We start from the raw sequence: 16,471 nt of genomic DNA, 5'->3' as shown, positions 1-16,471 counted from the left end.
TAACCTTAAGGCACAAATGCAAGACTACTTAAACATGAAAGGGAGAATGAATGGAGTACTATAGAGAGAATGCAGTGCCAGGAAGAGATAGGGGGCACTGAGGGAATGAGAAGGTTTGTATGCACACACAGAGATGCACAGAAAAAGATAAAAGATGGATTCAGTAAAACAGAATATCTTGAGTTTGCATGATTTTTACACAGGATGCCCCCCAAACCACCATCAAATCATTGATCACATCTGTCTCCATGGATTGAACTATAAAAACCGAAGGTCCGGCACTTTCCAGTGCTGCCAATCATTCTGCAAGACATGGATCTGAAGCACAAATCCTTATGAATTCCCAAGATTTTTACAAGGTTACCCCCCTGCACCATCATTGATAGGTCATTTCTGTCCACAGATATGTTCTGTGATTTGATGGTTCATTTGTTGGCAAAACCATGAAGATCCACAAAGATCTGTGCCTTGAATCAGCGTTTCTATGCCAAGGCAGTGTTGGGAAAAGCTAGATCTGTGATATTTATTGTGCACCATTGAAAGGTTTAATTTGATGGTGTGTTTTTGGGGAACCCCATGTAAAAACTATGCAAATTCAAGAGGATCCATTTTAATTCTGCTGGATCTGACCACATAGATATTACACAAATCATATGGAAAAACAGAGTGTATGGCAGTGGGAGTGTACTTTTACTCTCTTTCTTGGTGGAGGGAGTTATCTATAAGGGCAGTGAGAGGAGAGGAATTGCTTGGGGGGCAACATCCATGGTACTTTTTCAACATTCCAAATGTGCCCACAGGCCCACAGAGTGAGGACCCCTGGGGTAACACATGTGAAAGACAGGCTTTGAAGAGTCTAAATTTAGTGTGTGTACAGTAGGGATGGCAATCCTAAATTCAGTTCTCCACATGTCTGGAGCTATTTGGAATTTTAGTGCGAATTTCTCCCAGTAAACACATTTTTCTGGGCAATTTGACTAATGCACACATTTTTGCAAGCAATTTCTCATCATATAATGTATTTTTGTATGCTATTTTCACTCATATATTCATTTTTTATGCACACTTTCACCTAACATGCATTTTTGTAAACATTGCAACTGTACTGCAAAATTTAAATAAATGTGAATTTCAATGGATGGCTGTGTTTTGGTTCTCATATTGCTTGGAAAGTGCACATTTGATAAATTCAGCTTTTGATTGATTGATTGATATCCCACCCTTCCTCCCAGCAGGAGCCCAGGGCAGCACTGAATCAAATTTCTTGTCCATCCCTAGCGTAGAGAGGAAAAGACACAAGGCAGAAGGGAAAAAACAGAGAGGAAATGATAAAAAGCAGCAGAGACAGGATGAATTGGAGAGTTGTGGTAAACGCAGAATGAATATGAATAAATTCATTATTCATACTGTTACACACACTTAGATTCCATACATACCATACATTTAAATCATGTGACTATCCCCAAAGAATCTTGGGAACTATAATTTGTTGAGAGTGCTGGTGACTGTAGCTCTGTGAGGGGTAAACTGCAGTTCTCAGAATTCTTTGGGGGAAATAATGTACTTTCAATGTATGGTAGACGAGACCTTGTTTCAGTTGGTAATGAACTTTAAGGAATTAAGCCCAAAAGGAGGTGGGACTTGTGCATGGAGCCCAGAAGTGTGGGGACAAAGCCCCTCAAGGGACTGAGCTCCCTCAAGGATTATAAAAAAAAGACTTATAGTAAAGGCTGACCGATGTTCTGTAAGTTCTATAATATTTACTTTTATCAATTACTATTTCTTATGTTTTCTTTCTTTTTTATGCAAGTGTATACATGATTGAGATAAACTCTTTTAACGATACTGAATGTGAGAACTTATAACTTTATTATGCAATGATTAAAAAATAAGCAGAAATTGAAAAATGCACCTGAAAAATAAGCAACATTTATCAAGTCCTCCTTGAGCCCTTCTCCCTTAAAAATCACATGCAGGGGCCCTGGTTTTGAGAGATATGAAGAAAGAGAGAGATGTGGCACTATGCAGATTTTCTATGAGAATGTTCAACTACAAAGGGCTGCAAGGGGGCTGCAAGGGAGAAGGGACATTCTTATTTAAGAGATTATGCCCCCAGTTTATTAGTGAGTACTGGGCTATTATTACATATGCTGTAGTCTTTTATTTATGACCATGTACCAAGCTGCATCATCTCTGGTCATGTATTAAAATGAAGGGTGGTAAAATCAAATTTATATGTTAGTTTTAAAAACTGACCACTATTTTCAAAAATGTCAGCAACACAAAACAATGTCTGAAAAGCCGAGCATCCCCTGATAACGATTATGCTGCAATCTTTCTGCAGATTCAAATATTTCACGCTGGGATAATGGCAAATCCACTCCAGCATCTCATATAAAAATTGCTTTCTTTGTTCTACATTTTAATGTTTGCTCCACTTCTTAGTTCTTACATTTGTAAACTGTAAACTTAAATTTAATTTGTTACACATTATCCAAGAATCCATATGAGTTCCCCAGGGATGCAAAGTATCTTCTATTCTTATTTCAGTAAGCTTTTTCCCCTAGAATCTGAAACAGCGAAGGCTTTTTATTCATCAGTCTGAATGGATTGTTTAATGGTCTGTTTATATTTTAAACCAGAGCAGCTCTTCTAGGTTGTTCTGCGCACCCCAGTCTCCAAGTGGTGAGAGACTTTCAGGGGTTCCAGTGCTTACCCAGGGTTTGGTGTTCTTGGAATTAGGGTGACCAAGTCTTTAAACATGTTAATGGGGGCACTTGGCAGACCTATTTACAAAGGAACTGGCTTGACCAGTTCAGCAGGTTCCTTCCAAATACAGAATTACAGGGTTGGAGGGGACCAAAGACATTGTCCAGAACACCCCCCCCCAATCCTATAACTGCATATACGAGGTTGTAGGATAGATACAGATGCAAACACACTTTCTCCCAGGTTTGTTTTGGGGGGAGGGGATTGTGATTTTGCCTACTGCCTCTTGCATATGTTGATCATAACTTCTACACAGGGACCTGAATGCATGACATGACCAAGTGCTGTGGATTTCATAGGGTTTGGGAGGACTGCAGTGAAAATGCTCACCAAAGTTCGCATTAACTTTCAGTGAGTGGGTAGATTCCAAACATTTTTGTTGCCTTACCTTACAACATGGCTGAGATTTTATTTTATTTTCTCCTGCTCTCTTTTCTTTAACCAAACAAGTCTTGCTGCTGTTCAAGTGGCAACACAGCTCCTCCGACTACATTCCTGGATGGTGTGTCCCTGGGAGCAATGCTATGTGATGACATAGTATGGTTCCCAGTAGATTCTTGGGGGGAAAGTAGCTATGTTGTGGTCAGTAGGGGTAGTCATTCTTCTTCAAGAATGCTCTTGAAAGCAATGCTATGTTGTTCAGCAATGGAACAGGTTGCCTTGAAAGATGGTTGACTCTCCTTTGTTAGAGGTTTTTAAACAGAGGCTGATCAGGGATGCTGTACTAGTGGATTTCCTGCATCAGCAGGGGATTGGAATAGATGACCATGGAGGTCTCTTCCATCCCCATGGGTCTATGACTGTTTCCAGGGACATTCAGTCCAAGAATGAGACAAGAGCAGTCACACCACCACTTGAGTGGCAACAAGCCTTCTTTTGTTAAAGGGGGAAGGAAAGCTAGAGGAAAGAGAAAAAAACCCTCAGTTTTCCCACCCCATCACTAAATATCTGTCCCACTTTTATGGAGGATGAATGGCACTATAAAATGAAAGGGGGTTATATAGCCAAGACTGAGTCTGAACATGCCATCTGTATTTTCCATTTTTACAGGGACCAGAACTTGTGTGCATTGGGGTGTACATTTTTACATTTTACATTTGTTGGAAATGTTATCTTTACTATCCATTTGTGTATTCAGAACAGCTAGGTTGCACACACATGGGCCCCTGGGTAGAAGTTAATATTAATGTATAAAGGTAAGGGTAAAGCTGGCAAACTTGATTCTGTTGCCCCCTCCCTTCTATAAGGGCTTAACCAAAACTCATAAAATTGCTGGTTCTCCTCAGTTAGGGTGGGGCAATCCTTGTCAGAAAAGACAGAGTACCATTGTGGGGGTGTTGAGACCATTAACATTTTGTAAAAGAGGGTGCTTACGCTGCTGGTTTCCTCTTTTTTCCCTTTAATGTTTAAGGAATGGTGTTTGCTCTCCCGTCCTTTTGACAGTTAAATGTCACCTGTTGCAGCACTCAAGAACAACCACCATTTGTGTGACTCAGAGCCACAGTGCAAGGGATATCTACCTTCTTGATGCAGTTTGCGAAAGCATAGCAGCTGGGAAAGTGTTGCTGCTCACCTGAGCATCCAAAGTGAAGTGGTCCTGAGAAATCAGGATGGGATATAAGGAAGGAAGATTGTTATCTGTTCACCATATAACAGTCTGAAAACTGAACTTGCATGTTGTCAACAAGACTTTTGAGAGAGGTCCTTTTCTTGCTGTCCCTCTTTTTGATGGTTATTTAAGTGGCTTTGAAGGTGAAAGGGGCCAGCTGTTGCATAGATTGTGGTTCATAGAGAAATGTGAAATAGTTAAGCTCTAACTGCAGAATGCTTACTATTGCGTTTCCAGCTAAATGCTACAAGGGCCAATGTGCTGAATGCATTTGCTTGTGAAGTTAAACATTCCCTTTCAATATGCTTTTGGAAGATCTCCCTTTAGGGCTTAATTCAAAGTGTTTCTGAAGCCTGTGGATGGATTCCTATTGACTTCAATTGACTTTATATCAGCCCCCAGATGGTAAAATCTGACTGCTGCATGACTCAAAGGGAATGTTAATTCACCAGCTGTGGGGGTGCCATAATGAGAAAGCCAGCTGTGAAAGGAAGCATACAGGGGAGTTCAATTTGAAAAGCACATTTTATTGCATGTTCAATATTATGGCCTCCACAAACATGTGAAGGGGAAGAACAGCCATGGCCCTTGCAGGGAGTTGCCAGAGAGGAGGGACACGCAAGCTGAGCCTGGCAACCCGGAAGTGCAGGAGTGGATTATGAAAGCCAACAGAGGGTCAATGTCTTATCAGCTGGGAGATAAAAAGCAGCTGGAGAAACAGGAAAGGAATGCCAGGAAGGCAAAGGATGCAGAGACCAGCCAGGAAGAAGACACGAGATGATCTGATTCAGAGACTGATGAAGCAAACAGAGGGAGAAAGGTGGGGGCAGAAGAGATGGTGGCTAATCTGAAGTATGCTGAGGAGAGAGAAGAGGAGGATTGCAGTGAAGTAACTGTGGCCTGTAAAGGAGGTATTAAGTAGACAGGTTGACAGGCCCTGCCTAGAAGGCTGAATAAGGAAAACCATAGGCAGAGCTTGGAAAAGTTACTTTTTTGAACTACAACTCCCATCAGCCCCAGCCACCATGGCCACTGGATTGGGCTGGTGGGAGTTGTAGTTCAAAAAAGTAACTTTTCCAAGCTCTGATAGGGTAAGATGCAGTCAGATCTGGGGGTTGCTCCTCTCAAGTGGCAAACCAAGGGAACAGCAACAAATGGTGTAATTAATTCTATGTTGACTATATGATGGAATGTCCTGAGAGCCAGTGTGGTGTAGTGGTTGGACTACAACCTGGGAGACCAGGGTTCATATCCCCACACAGCCATGAAGCTCCCTGGGTGACCTTGGGCCAGTCACTGCCTCTTAGCCTCAGAGGAAAGCAATGGTAACCCCCCTCTGAATACCACTTACCATGAAAACCCTGTTCATAGGGTCGCCATAAGTTGGAATCAACTTGAAGGCAGTCCATTTCCATTTTTTATGATGGAATACAGGGTAGTAATAACCCCGAAGCTAAATAGATTGATTATAGAAGATGTCTGATAATGAGAGAGTTCTGAGCTTGATAATGTGACAGACTTACCAGTGGTCTCTGGAAGCAGTAGAAAGTGGTGCTCTGAAGATTCTTGGGCTCTTCGATTTGGAAGAGAAATTAAAGTTAAAAAACATATAACAATAGTAAAGACCTCACAATGATCTTTGAGGAGGAAAAAGCGCTACTATTTATATTACTATTATTATAAGTGCATAGCATATACCATCTTGAAGAAAAGATGTGCTCTCAAGCAGAGCTTGGAAAAGTTGCTTTTTTGAACTACAACTCCCATCAGCCCAATCCAGTGGCCATGCTGGCTGGGGCTGATGGGAGTTGTAGTTTTAAAAAGTAACTTTTCCAAGCTCTGCTCTCAAGATACCCCCAAAATGTAATTTTGGAATAGAGGGGCAGGGCAGAACCTTGAGAAACTTCACTAATCTTATCAAAATTATTTTGGCTTCGCTCAAAATTTCTTGTGTGTTTTGCTCAAAGAGGAACATCCAGATTTACTTTGAATTTCACCCTTGAATTTCACAGAAATTTCACTAGTCTCATAGAAACTCTACACTTCCCTTGAAATCCCTCATCTATTTTGTCTAGGGTGAAATCCCAACTTCACTTTGAGTTTTCCTTTGGGAAAACTTTCTATGCCGACTCAAAAATATTTTAATCACAACTAAACTACAATAGTATGCAAACATCTAAGTAATCCTTTCACTGAGTACATAACACAAGCTGTTTCTATATGGTGCAATCCAGCACTGCTGGGGAACATATGGGAATATTGCAACCAAACAGATGGAACTAGTCACCTGGGTTTTCTCCACCCAAACAGCACTCTGATCATGTGGGAAAACCACATATGACTAGCCAATATTGTTACAATAACTGCATATACTGCCCAGTGCTGTGAGACTGCTCCACGGGGAAGCAGCATGCACGCTGTTCTGTGTGAATATGGACGTATGAGTGAATATAAAAGGGGGCAGAATCCTACCTTTTAAAAACACAAAAAGCACCAAATGTCCCCTTGGAGGGGCTGCTGTTAACAGATTCCACAGTGGCTTCCCCAGATAATTAAAGATGTTGGCATTCTCAGGGGAACTGCGGATATCATTAGAGTTAAAAGGGGGATCTGCCTCATGGTGGTTATGAGTTTATAAACAAGAAATATGGATTTACGACGATGTTTTGTTACATCTCCGATATGGTGACCTTTTATACTGAGTTTATTGTTTTTCCCAAAGCTTTTAATGAACACAGGGGTGTCCGTTATTTTGCGAGACAAATTGAAAAAGTCCCCTGTGTCCTGTTTAGATTCGGCTACATGCTGTATGGTACAAGTGGCTAATTTGAGTTTTGCATTTATTTATGAACTAATTTCTACCCTTGAATGTATAATTCATAAGATGATGCATGGATTGATAGTTAGGCTGCCCTTTCAAGGCAAGGACTGTTTCTTACAAGGGATTTATCACTGCAAGCTTCTTCTTTTTCTTCTTCTTTGCTGTAAAGCAGCTTCCATACAGTACACTTAAATACATCTTTGGACTTTGTTGTATGACCCTAATACTATAGGTCGATACATTTTGCTGCTGGATTTATGTTTTATTTATGTGCCTATATAAAACTCTTAACTCATTTGGAAAAAAAAGGTGGGAGCAATAATTGCCATCCAAGAGATATTCAGACCCTGAATATTGCTGTAGTGTAGAAGCTGAGAGTAACCAATGAGTCAGGAGATCCTGGGTTCAGGCCTACTGATTTACTGAATAGCCTTAGAGAAGCCATTTTTGCCTCTAACACAGCCCCCATTTTCAATATGGAATAATAACTGGCCTACCTTACAGAGTTCTCTTCAGAATGATTGAGAGTACTACATTTTGAAGACTTGAACTTAGCTATGTAAGAGTTTCAGCAGTTTTGAAAAAAGAATTTTAAAAGACTTGGAAAATATGATAGCAACCTGTTTGGAGTTTAGGGATGGAAAGATCTGCCCATTTTGGTTCTCTCAGTATCTCATTTTTCTAAATATAAATTTGGTTCTCCATATTTCTACAGCAACTTGCCATTTTTTTTAAAAAAATCCTCATGCAAATTCTTTTGCATTTTAGTGCAAATTTCTCCTAATTAAAACATTCCTAAGCAGTTCTGACAAATGTACATTTTTGCAAGCAATTTATTCTAATTAATGCTATTTTAATGTTATTTTCATCATCATTTTCATCATCATTTTCATATTCATCATTCTGTGTACACTTTCCCCCAATATTTGCATTTTTGTAGACACTGCTTGGCTGGAAAACTGCAGCGCAAAATTCGGATAAGTGCAAATGTCAAAGGACGGCTGAGTTCAGGTCTCATATTGGTTCGGAAAGTGCAAATTTGATAAATGTGGCTTTAAATGTGAACTGAATCAAAGTTATCCTCCATCTCTATTGTAGATAAACCATGACATAAAAACTAAAAATGCTACATTTAAGAGAAACTGTTCTCCTAGATCATTTGAAGTAAGAAAAACTGTATCCATCATTTATGATATAATATATACTATAATTCTGGGATCAAAATGCTACTTAAGACAGCTTTTTGTATCCCTCAGTCCAAACAAAGTCCCCCACCCCATCTTACACTGTACAAAATACATTATTACTATCTCCTATGTACCCTTGACATGCAAAGAACCTTTTAAATTTATGATCATCGAAAAAAGCATTCACACAAGTGATTGCTTTTCAGAGGTCTCCAAGTAGTGACCATCATTTAAATTAGGCACATAGATTGGAAAAGCATTTATACAGAGGTCATCCGGTCTGGCTCATGGTGTCATGAGCCCCATGGGAAGATCTTGGAGTGATGATGATAAGGAGGATTTGGGAGAAAGTCCTAGTGATGTGCATTCAAATGTTGTTGAGCTTGAACGTTCCCACGCCACTGAGAGTGACAGCTCTACTCCAGTAGATCCAATTACCACCGATGAGGTGCTACTCAATCAGGAAGTTGCCTCTTCACATTCCCTTAACTCCCCTTTCCTCGCTTACCGTGCCATCACCACCACACAGTCCATCTCCTGAGGAGGAGGACCTTGCTGGACCAGCCGCCCTTGCCTCAGACCCATAGGCTGTGGTACTGGCAGACTCAAAGTGTTCCCACTGTTCCACTGAGGAGGAGGACTCATGTGAGCATGTGCTCCCAACCATGACACTTTTTTTCATGCAAGTAGGGAGCCCACTCATCCTTAAGGCTGGTAAGAGCACATATCTAATTGCTGTGACAATGTCTTAGTGCGGTGTAATTATGCCTAGTTATATCTGGTAAAGATGCTGAATCCTGTGTAACATGTAAGCTGATTCATGAAGCGCTGAAATTTTCCATTAAACATATTAAAGAAAAGCACACCTTCATGTCTGTGTCTGACTTTGGTTTGTGCAGGACACATGGGGTGTCGAACAGTCTGATTGCTTTGTAACTTTCCTGGTGCATTTTAGGGATTTGATGCCCAAATCTCTGACTAATATTTTGTAAACGATCGAGGTTAGGAACCAGCACTGGTGGCCACAGGCAGAATATTATGTTGAAGCCAAGGCAATTGTTTTGTCTGAGAATGGACTGTAAAGTTTGTTTCACACTCATCTGCCAGCAGGAGGAAGAAACCCTAACATTAAATAATATATTGAGACAATGGTCCATTTTAAATTATAGCTGGGAGAAAATGGTTTCAGGATATATATTACATTTATTGCATGCTCCAGATATATGTGCCTTTGTTTTAGATGGCCTTGGTAATGCATAACTGCTCAGCAACCATTTTATTTATTTTTTCCCTTTAGGGGCTGATGTTATCAATTTTGATGGCCATGTTGTATTACCGTACAGATTTGGTCATAAGAAGAAAACACTGAAAACTCTGAAAGATGTCATCGCTCTGAAATTTAAAACCTCTGAAAGTGAAGGTGTAATCTTCCATGGAGAAGGCCAGCAAGGAGACTATATCACCCTGGAACTGAAAAAAGCCAAACTGGTCCTTAATTTAAATTTAGGTAGGAATTTGGTTTGTTTTTTAAATATTAAAAAGAATTAAAACACATTTCAGTCACAAGAATAGGGTGGGTTCTAAAAATGCATCTGAGGAGCTGAAGGCCAGTGTAAAGCGTTTCTTTAGCATTTGCCAAAAACTGTATAGTAAAGCCACCAGGCGCACCTCTGCAAGGAGGGAATTCCATGACTTAGAGGCTGCCATAGAGAAAGCTCTCTCCCAGACCTCCATTGCCTGACCTTCTGAGGGTGGTGGAACTACCAATCTTAACACCAAAGAGGATCTGTAGAGAAGGAGATGGTCTCTGAGATATTTGGAGCCTAAGTAATTTAGGGCTATAAAGACTAACATGAGCAGCTTGAATTGGGCCCAGAAATGAATTGGCAACCAATGCAACTGTTTTACAACAGGGGTTATATGAGTTCTAAAAGGAACCCCAGCCAGTAATCTGGTCACTGCATTGTGGACCAGTTGAACTTTCTGAGTTGCCTTCAAGGGCAGCCCCATGCAGAGCACATTACAATAATCCGGTCTGGAAGTTGCCAGAGCATGGAGTACTGTTGCCAAGTCATCTCTGTCCGAAAAGGGGCATTAATTAAACTAATTTAATTAAATTGAAAGATGTAGCTCTGGACTTCCTTTTTCCTCATCTTTATATTTTCTGTTTTTCATAAATCTCAGAAGAAAGCATAGAAATCAGTTGTTGGTTACTCTTACACACTTAGAATAAATATAGTTTTGTTTCAAGAGCTTTTGTGTAGTAGTGGGATCAAGTCCATTATGCTAACCCTTCACTTCCCAAGATCATCAAAACCCTGACACCAGAAACTTAATCAGATACTTATTGTATCGATCACTAGGCCTTCTCTCAGACTCCTGCTCCTCTGTCCCTGGCCATGTTTTTTGTCCTAGATACTCCTTCATGTCACAAGACTTAAGGATTTCATAAACCCTGTTGATAACAAGAAACATGTTTTGAGATCATTTACCAGTTGTAATTCAGATCATGTAGTGTATATCATTATGTGTCCATGTGCTAAATTGTACGTGGGACAGACTTCTAGATCTTTGAGATTTAGGATTACTGAGCATAAAAGCAAAATCCATACCCAGATTATGGAAGCCCATCACTATGCATTTTATAAAAATCACCATTTCCTGGATTCTTTAAGATTTTTTGCACTTGAACAAGCCCAATCAACTCATTTTAAATGTCTCACTCACTAATTTACTGGTTATGAGAAAAGCAAATTAAAGTCTTTATCACCTAGGGGTCTTAATGACAAACTAGATTTGTCTGTTTTTCTGTAAAGTAACCCTGATATGGTTGAGTCCCTCTTAGACTGTGGACCTTTTCTTAAAGATGGTTGTATTCTTAATTGTATGAATTATCAGTTATATTATTGTTTCTTTAAATGATTCATGGCAGCTGACCTTGATTTTCCATATAAACAGTTATGGCCCACAGCATTTTACAAGCAGCTTCCAGCTACCTCCCTCTGGAATGTCAGTGCCCTTTTTCAGAGGAATATTGATGGGAATTTTTCCCTAAGGGTCATTTTCACAGCGGTTTTCATATTTATTCATTATGATTATTTGGGCTTTTTCACTTCATAATTTCAAGGATAATCATTCCTGGGGAGAATAGTTTTTTGCCCTGAATTTTAGAAGGCTACAGGTAAATTTAACTAATTGACTATCTTTTGGCCATAGCTTTCCATCTGTTTGCTAATTTATTTATTTTTTGTTATGTAGCGAGTTTAGTGGGAGAGTCAAACTTGGCTGCCATTCAATACAGTAGATTATTCTGATGAAGCACTGAAATAGATACACAATCTGGAGTATTCATCAACATTTACTATATTGTTATAAAACATCTACTCTAGTGTCATAAAGAAATTGATCTTTATATTGTTTCATATTACTTACGGACTGCGTATGAATATTCAGTTCACATATAGGCTTCACACTGTATAGTTATCATGCACCTCTGTATTGTTTTGCATTCTTTCAGAATATTGTACTATTTGTTATTGTACCTTATTTACTGTACATACATCTTTATGCTAGTGCAATAAGTTTGTTTTTCCTTGATCTGTGACTTGCTCTCTTTGTGTATATTACGTATGTACTGAAATATAAATAATTAAGCAGCCAATTACAATTTAAGGTTAGTACATTCCCCACCCCTACACTGCAAGAGGCACCCTTTCTTGGTGCCTCTTAAAAGCCTAGGAAACAGGTGAATTGTTTTCAAAACTTGCTTTAACTTTTTTCATTACTGGCATCATCAGTCACAATGCTGTTAGGAAACATGTCTTCAACCATCACACTCCAAGTCATTATCAGTGGTCCCATTCTCATCTCTACTGCATGAGAGGAGACCCCCATCTCCCTGACCTGGTGCTCTCTAGATGTTTTAGACTACAACTCCCATGATCCCCAGCTGGCATGGGAGATGTACTCCAACACATCTGGAGGGCACCAAGTAGGGAAGGGCTGGTTTATCCCACCCTGCCACAAGCAGGCATGGGTCAATTCACAGGAAGATTCTATCTTAAGGAGCTCAGATGCTTCTTAGGCCAACACAGGACTAGGACAATGTGAGGCATCTTTGCTGATCCAAGGCATTCCGTTCTCCTCATTTGTATTTGGGCCTGAAAGACCAAGGAAAAGTGTGGATGCATGGAGGGTAACTTGTAAGCAAGCATAATTTGTGACATTGCACAACATCATTACTGATCACGGGACATGTCTGTTAAGGCATCAGCCTTAGCTTGCAGTTTCCCTAACTTACAAAGCTTGAGTGAACATGAGATAGCCTTAGCTCTGGTCTTCAACTGGCAGGTGTCTTGATCAATGAATAAGCATGTGTATGCCTAGTTTGGCCATATATTTTGTCCTGTAACAAAGATCTTATCTCCCCCTTGTCTCCTTTACACTCATAAACATGCAAGTAACTATTGTTTCCATACCCAAGTGGCAAGCAAGAGCTTCAAGAGAATGACTTGGTCAAGACCGTTAAGTGTGAGTCCTCATAGTTGATCTGTGCCTGAACAAACTAGAACCCAACTCTGTAGCCAGGTTTATACATTATGATATGAGGCAATCTGGCACTGGAGTCAATATGTTCTTAGGCCACTACACTGACTCCAAAGGATTTGCCTTAGTGATATTTTTTCAGATTTGCATCTCTCCTGAAGCTGTATGAAAAACAGTTTTCCCCTTCATTTCTGTCAGTCTTTCACATTTATTTCAGACTGCATTTATTTAGTAGATCCTGCTGTCTGAAGGAGCTCAGAACAGCATACATCCCTCTCTTATATCTTTATAGTAACCTTATAAGGTTCATGTGAGCTTTATAACTAGGTAGGTATTTGAACTTGAGCTTCCCTAGTTCTAGTCTGACATTGTCCACCACACCATTTTTTTTTTTTTGCTTTCTCTTGGCATAAAGATGAATGAATGAATATTTATTTTTACCCCGCCCTTTTTCCAAAACTGGAACTCAGGGCGGCTTACAAATAAAAACTACACATAGGTAAAAAAACATACAAAAATATACAATTAAAATAGAATTAAACTATTCGCGACATTAAAACCATGAAACATACACTTAAAATACTAAGACAATTTAAAACATTAAGAATAGGACCACAGAACAATACGACAGACCCTATGAGGCCCTATCTTAAACATCTTCTAGTCCAAAAGCCTGTTGGAATAAAAAAGTCTTTGCCTAAAGATTAGCAATTTTTGCTTCATGCAAATGAGGGTAGCATAGCTTCACCCTGCACAAATGATTTCTGACAAATGTCATTGAAATTCTACTCATTTATTTCCTTTCCCGTACATTTCTCAGTTCAGTCAAGTAATTATCAGGATGATAAATGACACCTCTTACATATGTGCTTAGCTGAGGTGAGAATATATACTCTCAGGTCAGAAATAGGGTTAGGAAGGGTCTACTAGGAAGAGAAATTAGATACCAAGAATCATTTAATACAACACTTAAATCAAGTTGCAGTAAAAACATGAAAAATGCAGAAGGTTACTGTGCATCATGGTTCAGACATGATTTACTGCTATGCTGCTCTCCTCTATTGCTGTTGAAATTTTTGTTACTTTATTCCAGTGGCTAGATTTTGTCGAACAGCACAGCTTGAAAGACTCAGGTACTAATTGAGGATAGATTTATCAGTGGCTAATAGCCATGAAAGTCAGATGGAATCTTCATGTTCACAAGCAGTATACTTTCAAATACCAGGTACTAAGGAAAATCATCAGACGATAGTCATTACCACCATGCCCTTATTGTGAAACAGAATGCTGGACCTTTAGGCTAACCCAGTAAGACAGTTCTCATGCTCTTACAGGCTGTTATAGAATTCTGTGAATCTAATTCTGGTGAAGAGGACCATTTATAATATGGTTGAAAAGAGCTTCCTTTCAGGACATTAATATTATCTCACTAGGCTCATGGGAAGCTACCTTATACTGAATCAGGCTGTTGGTCCATCCAGCTCAGTGATCCGCACTGACTGTCAGTAGCTCTCTAGGATTTCAGACAAAGATCTTTCCATGCAAAGCATGTGCTCTACCACTAATGTACAGACCTTTCTTTTACTGAATCTAGTGTTTCATCATGACTCTCCATGAAAAGTACTTCAGGTATTGTCTGCGGTTTTCTCTTTTACTTTGTCATAAACACTACTCTGATGTGTCATAATTGCTTTTTAACTTTTTTTAGTGCTAGGGTAACCAACATATTACCCACCAGAAGTTGTTGGACTCCCATCAGTCCCAGCCAGCATGGACTATGGTCAGAGATGATGGGAGGACACCATATTGGCTACGGCTGTTTTAGAGCTTATTCAGACATTAGAGCAGACACCTTTTGTGTCATCCCTAGTTACATCCCAACTGGCACATTATATCTAATTTAGAAAAAAAAGCTGTTTTACAAAAGATATAATATTTGTTAATAGTGTGGAGAAAATATCATTGTGTGGTTGCAGGCCATTTTATCATAACTGCATAGCAAGGCGTTTCTTGTGGAATGGTGGTATAACAACATGGCATTAAATTTAAGGTATTAAAAAAGTCTCTCCTCTTCCTCTCAGGTAGCAACCAGCATGGGTCAATTTATGGCCATACATCTGTGACAACAGGTAGCCTCTTGGATGATCACCATTGGCATTCTGTAGTGATAGAGCGTCATGGGAGGAACATCAACCTCACACTTGATAGACATCTGCAACATTTCCGGATCAATGGGGAATTTGATTACCTGGATTTGGACTATGAGGTATGCAATTCCATCCCTTGCTATTCATATAAACAAACAAGTGTTACCCATCAGTATTCAATGAAATGCTTTGAAAATGCTTCACTGATTTGTACCAGCTTGTGTAATTCAAAAGCCCATCATTTAATTTAACATTAGTTATTTCCCAGTTTCCCCTTAGCACTTAAAACTTGGGCTGCCCAGCCCTGTTCTAATACTGCAACAAATACAATAGCCACCAAATGGCTTGTGAGATTTTTGCCTTCCTAAGCCCATTATGACATCAGAGCAGATCAGTCAGTGTCACTGTGAGGTGCAACATCAGGGAATATACCATAGTTGAGTTGCAGAGCATCTGCCTTGCATTCAGAAGGTCTTAGCTTCAGTCTCTGGAATATCTCAGATAAAAGGATCAGATAGTAAGTAATGGGGGAAACCTCTTCATGAGACTCTGGAAAGCCACTGCCAATCAGATTACACAGTACTAGACTAGATGGACAAAAGAGTCTAGAATATAAGAGCCATGCTGTATCAGAGCAAATGCACATTTAGTCCGGCATCCTGTTTTCACAGTGGCCAACCGCATATGGGAAGCCTGCAAGGAAGACATGAGCACAACAGCACTCTCCCATTCATGTTCCCCAGCACCTTGAATTCAGAAGCACACTGTCTCTGACAGTGGTGGTTATACACAGCCATTATGCCTAGTAGCCATTGTTAAACCTCCTTGAATTTGTCTAATCCCCTTTTAAAGCTTCCGAAGTTGGTGGCCCTGACTTGATATAAGGCAATCAAGGAGGAGTACTTCTTACATTCACCATAGTGATGCTGCCAAACCAGTCTCCCCTAGTGATCCCTGGTCTATAGGATCACTTACAATATAGAGTGGCATTATCATATTATGAGTCTCCAGATCTCTGGTTCTATTTCCTAGAGACCAACGGAAAGGGTTGCGGAGTCTGATAACATGCTAGCAGTTATCCATGTGGTAAGAAATTCTATGTGTTATAGATAAGATGCTAAGCCAGAGATGTCATTTTTGGTACCACCTCTGCTATAAGTAATGTATGTTCCAGATCTCAGAGGACAAGGAGGGGTATGCAAGAGGAGGCTTCAAAAACACTCAAGTATATGATTTCTATGATTGGTGCATGACATACTGTGCATATGGTTATGTTTCAATTGATCATGCAAACAGAGCATAGACGACATACTCCAGTTGCTGTTGCTGTGTTAGATCTCTCTGGCCAAAAACTCTAAATGGTTAAATTTTTAAAAGCCAACAGAACCTGCAG

The 16,471-nt window shown here is 39.8% G+C and overlaps 1 protein-coding gene across 1 annotated transcript in view; it reads left to right on the top strand.

The window, feature by feature from the left end:
* CNTNAP2 (contactin associated protein 2) overlaps positions 1-16,471 on the top strand; it is a 1,241,930-nt gene that overhangs the window by 282,115 nt on the left and 943,344 nt on the right. Inside the window, exons 5-6 of the mRNA XM_061587450.1 lie at positions 9,684-9,893; positions 15,013-15,197. Of these exons, the coding sequence (XP_061443434.1) occupies positions 9,684-9,893; positions 15,013-15,197 (395 nt within the window). The remainder of the gene's footprint in view (positions 1-9,683; positions 9,894-15,012; positions 15,198-16,471) is intronic.

The sequence above is a fragment of the Rhineura floridana genome, chromosome 10 (genome assembly GCF_030035675.1).
Source record: "Rhineura floridana isolate rRhiFlo1 chromosome 10, rRhiFlo1.hap2, whole genome shotgun sequence".
Taxonomy (NCBI): Eukaryota; Metazoa; Chordata; class Lepidosauria; order Squamata; family Rhineuridae; genus Rhineura; species Rhineura floridana.
This window is presented reverse-complemented; position numbering and strand designations above follow the sequence as displayed.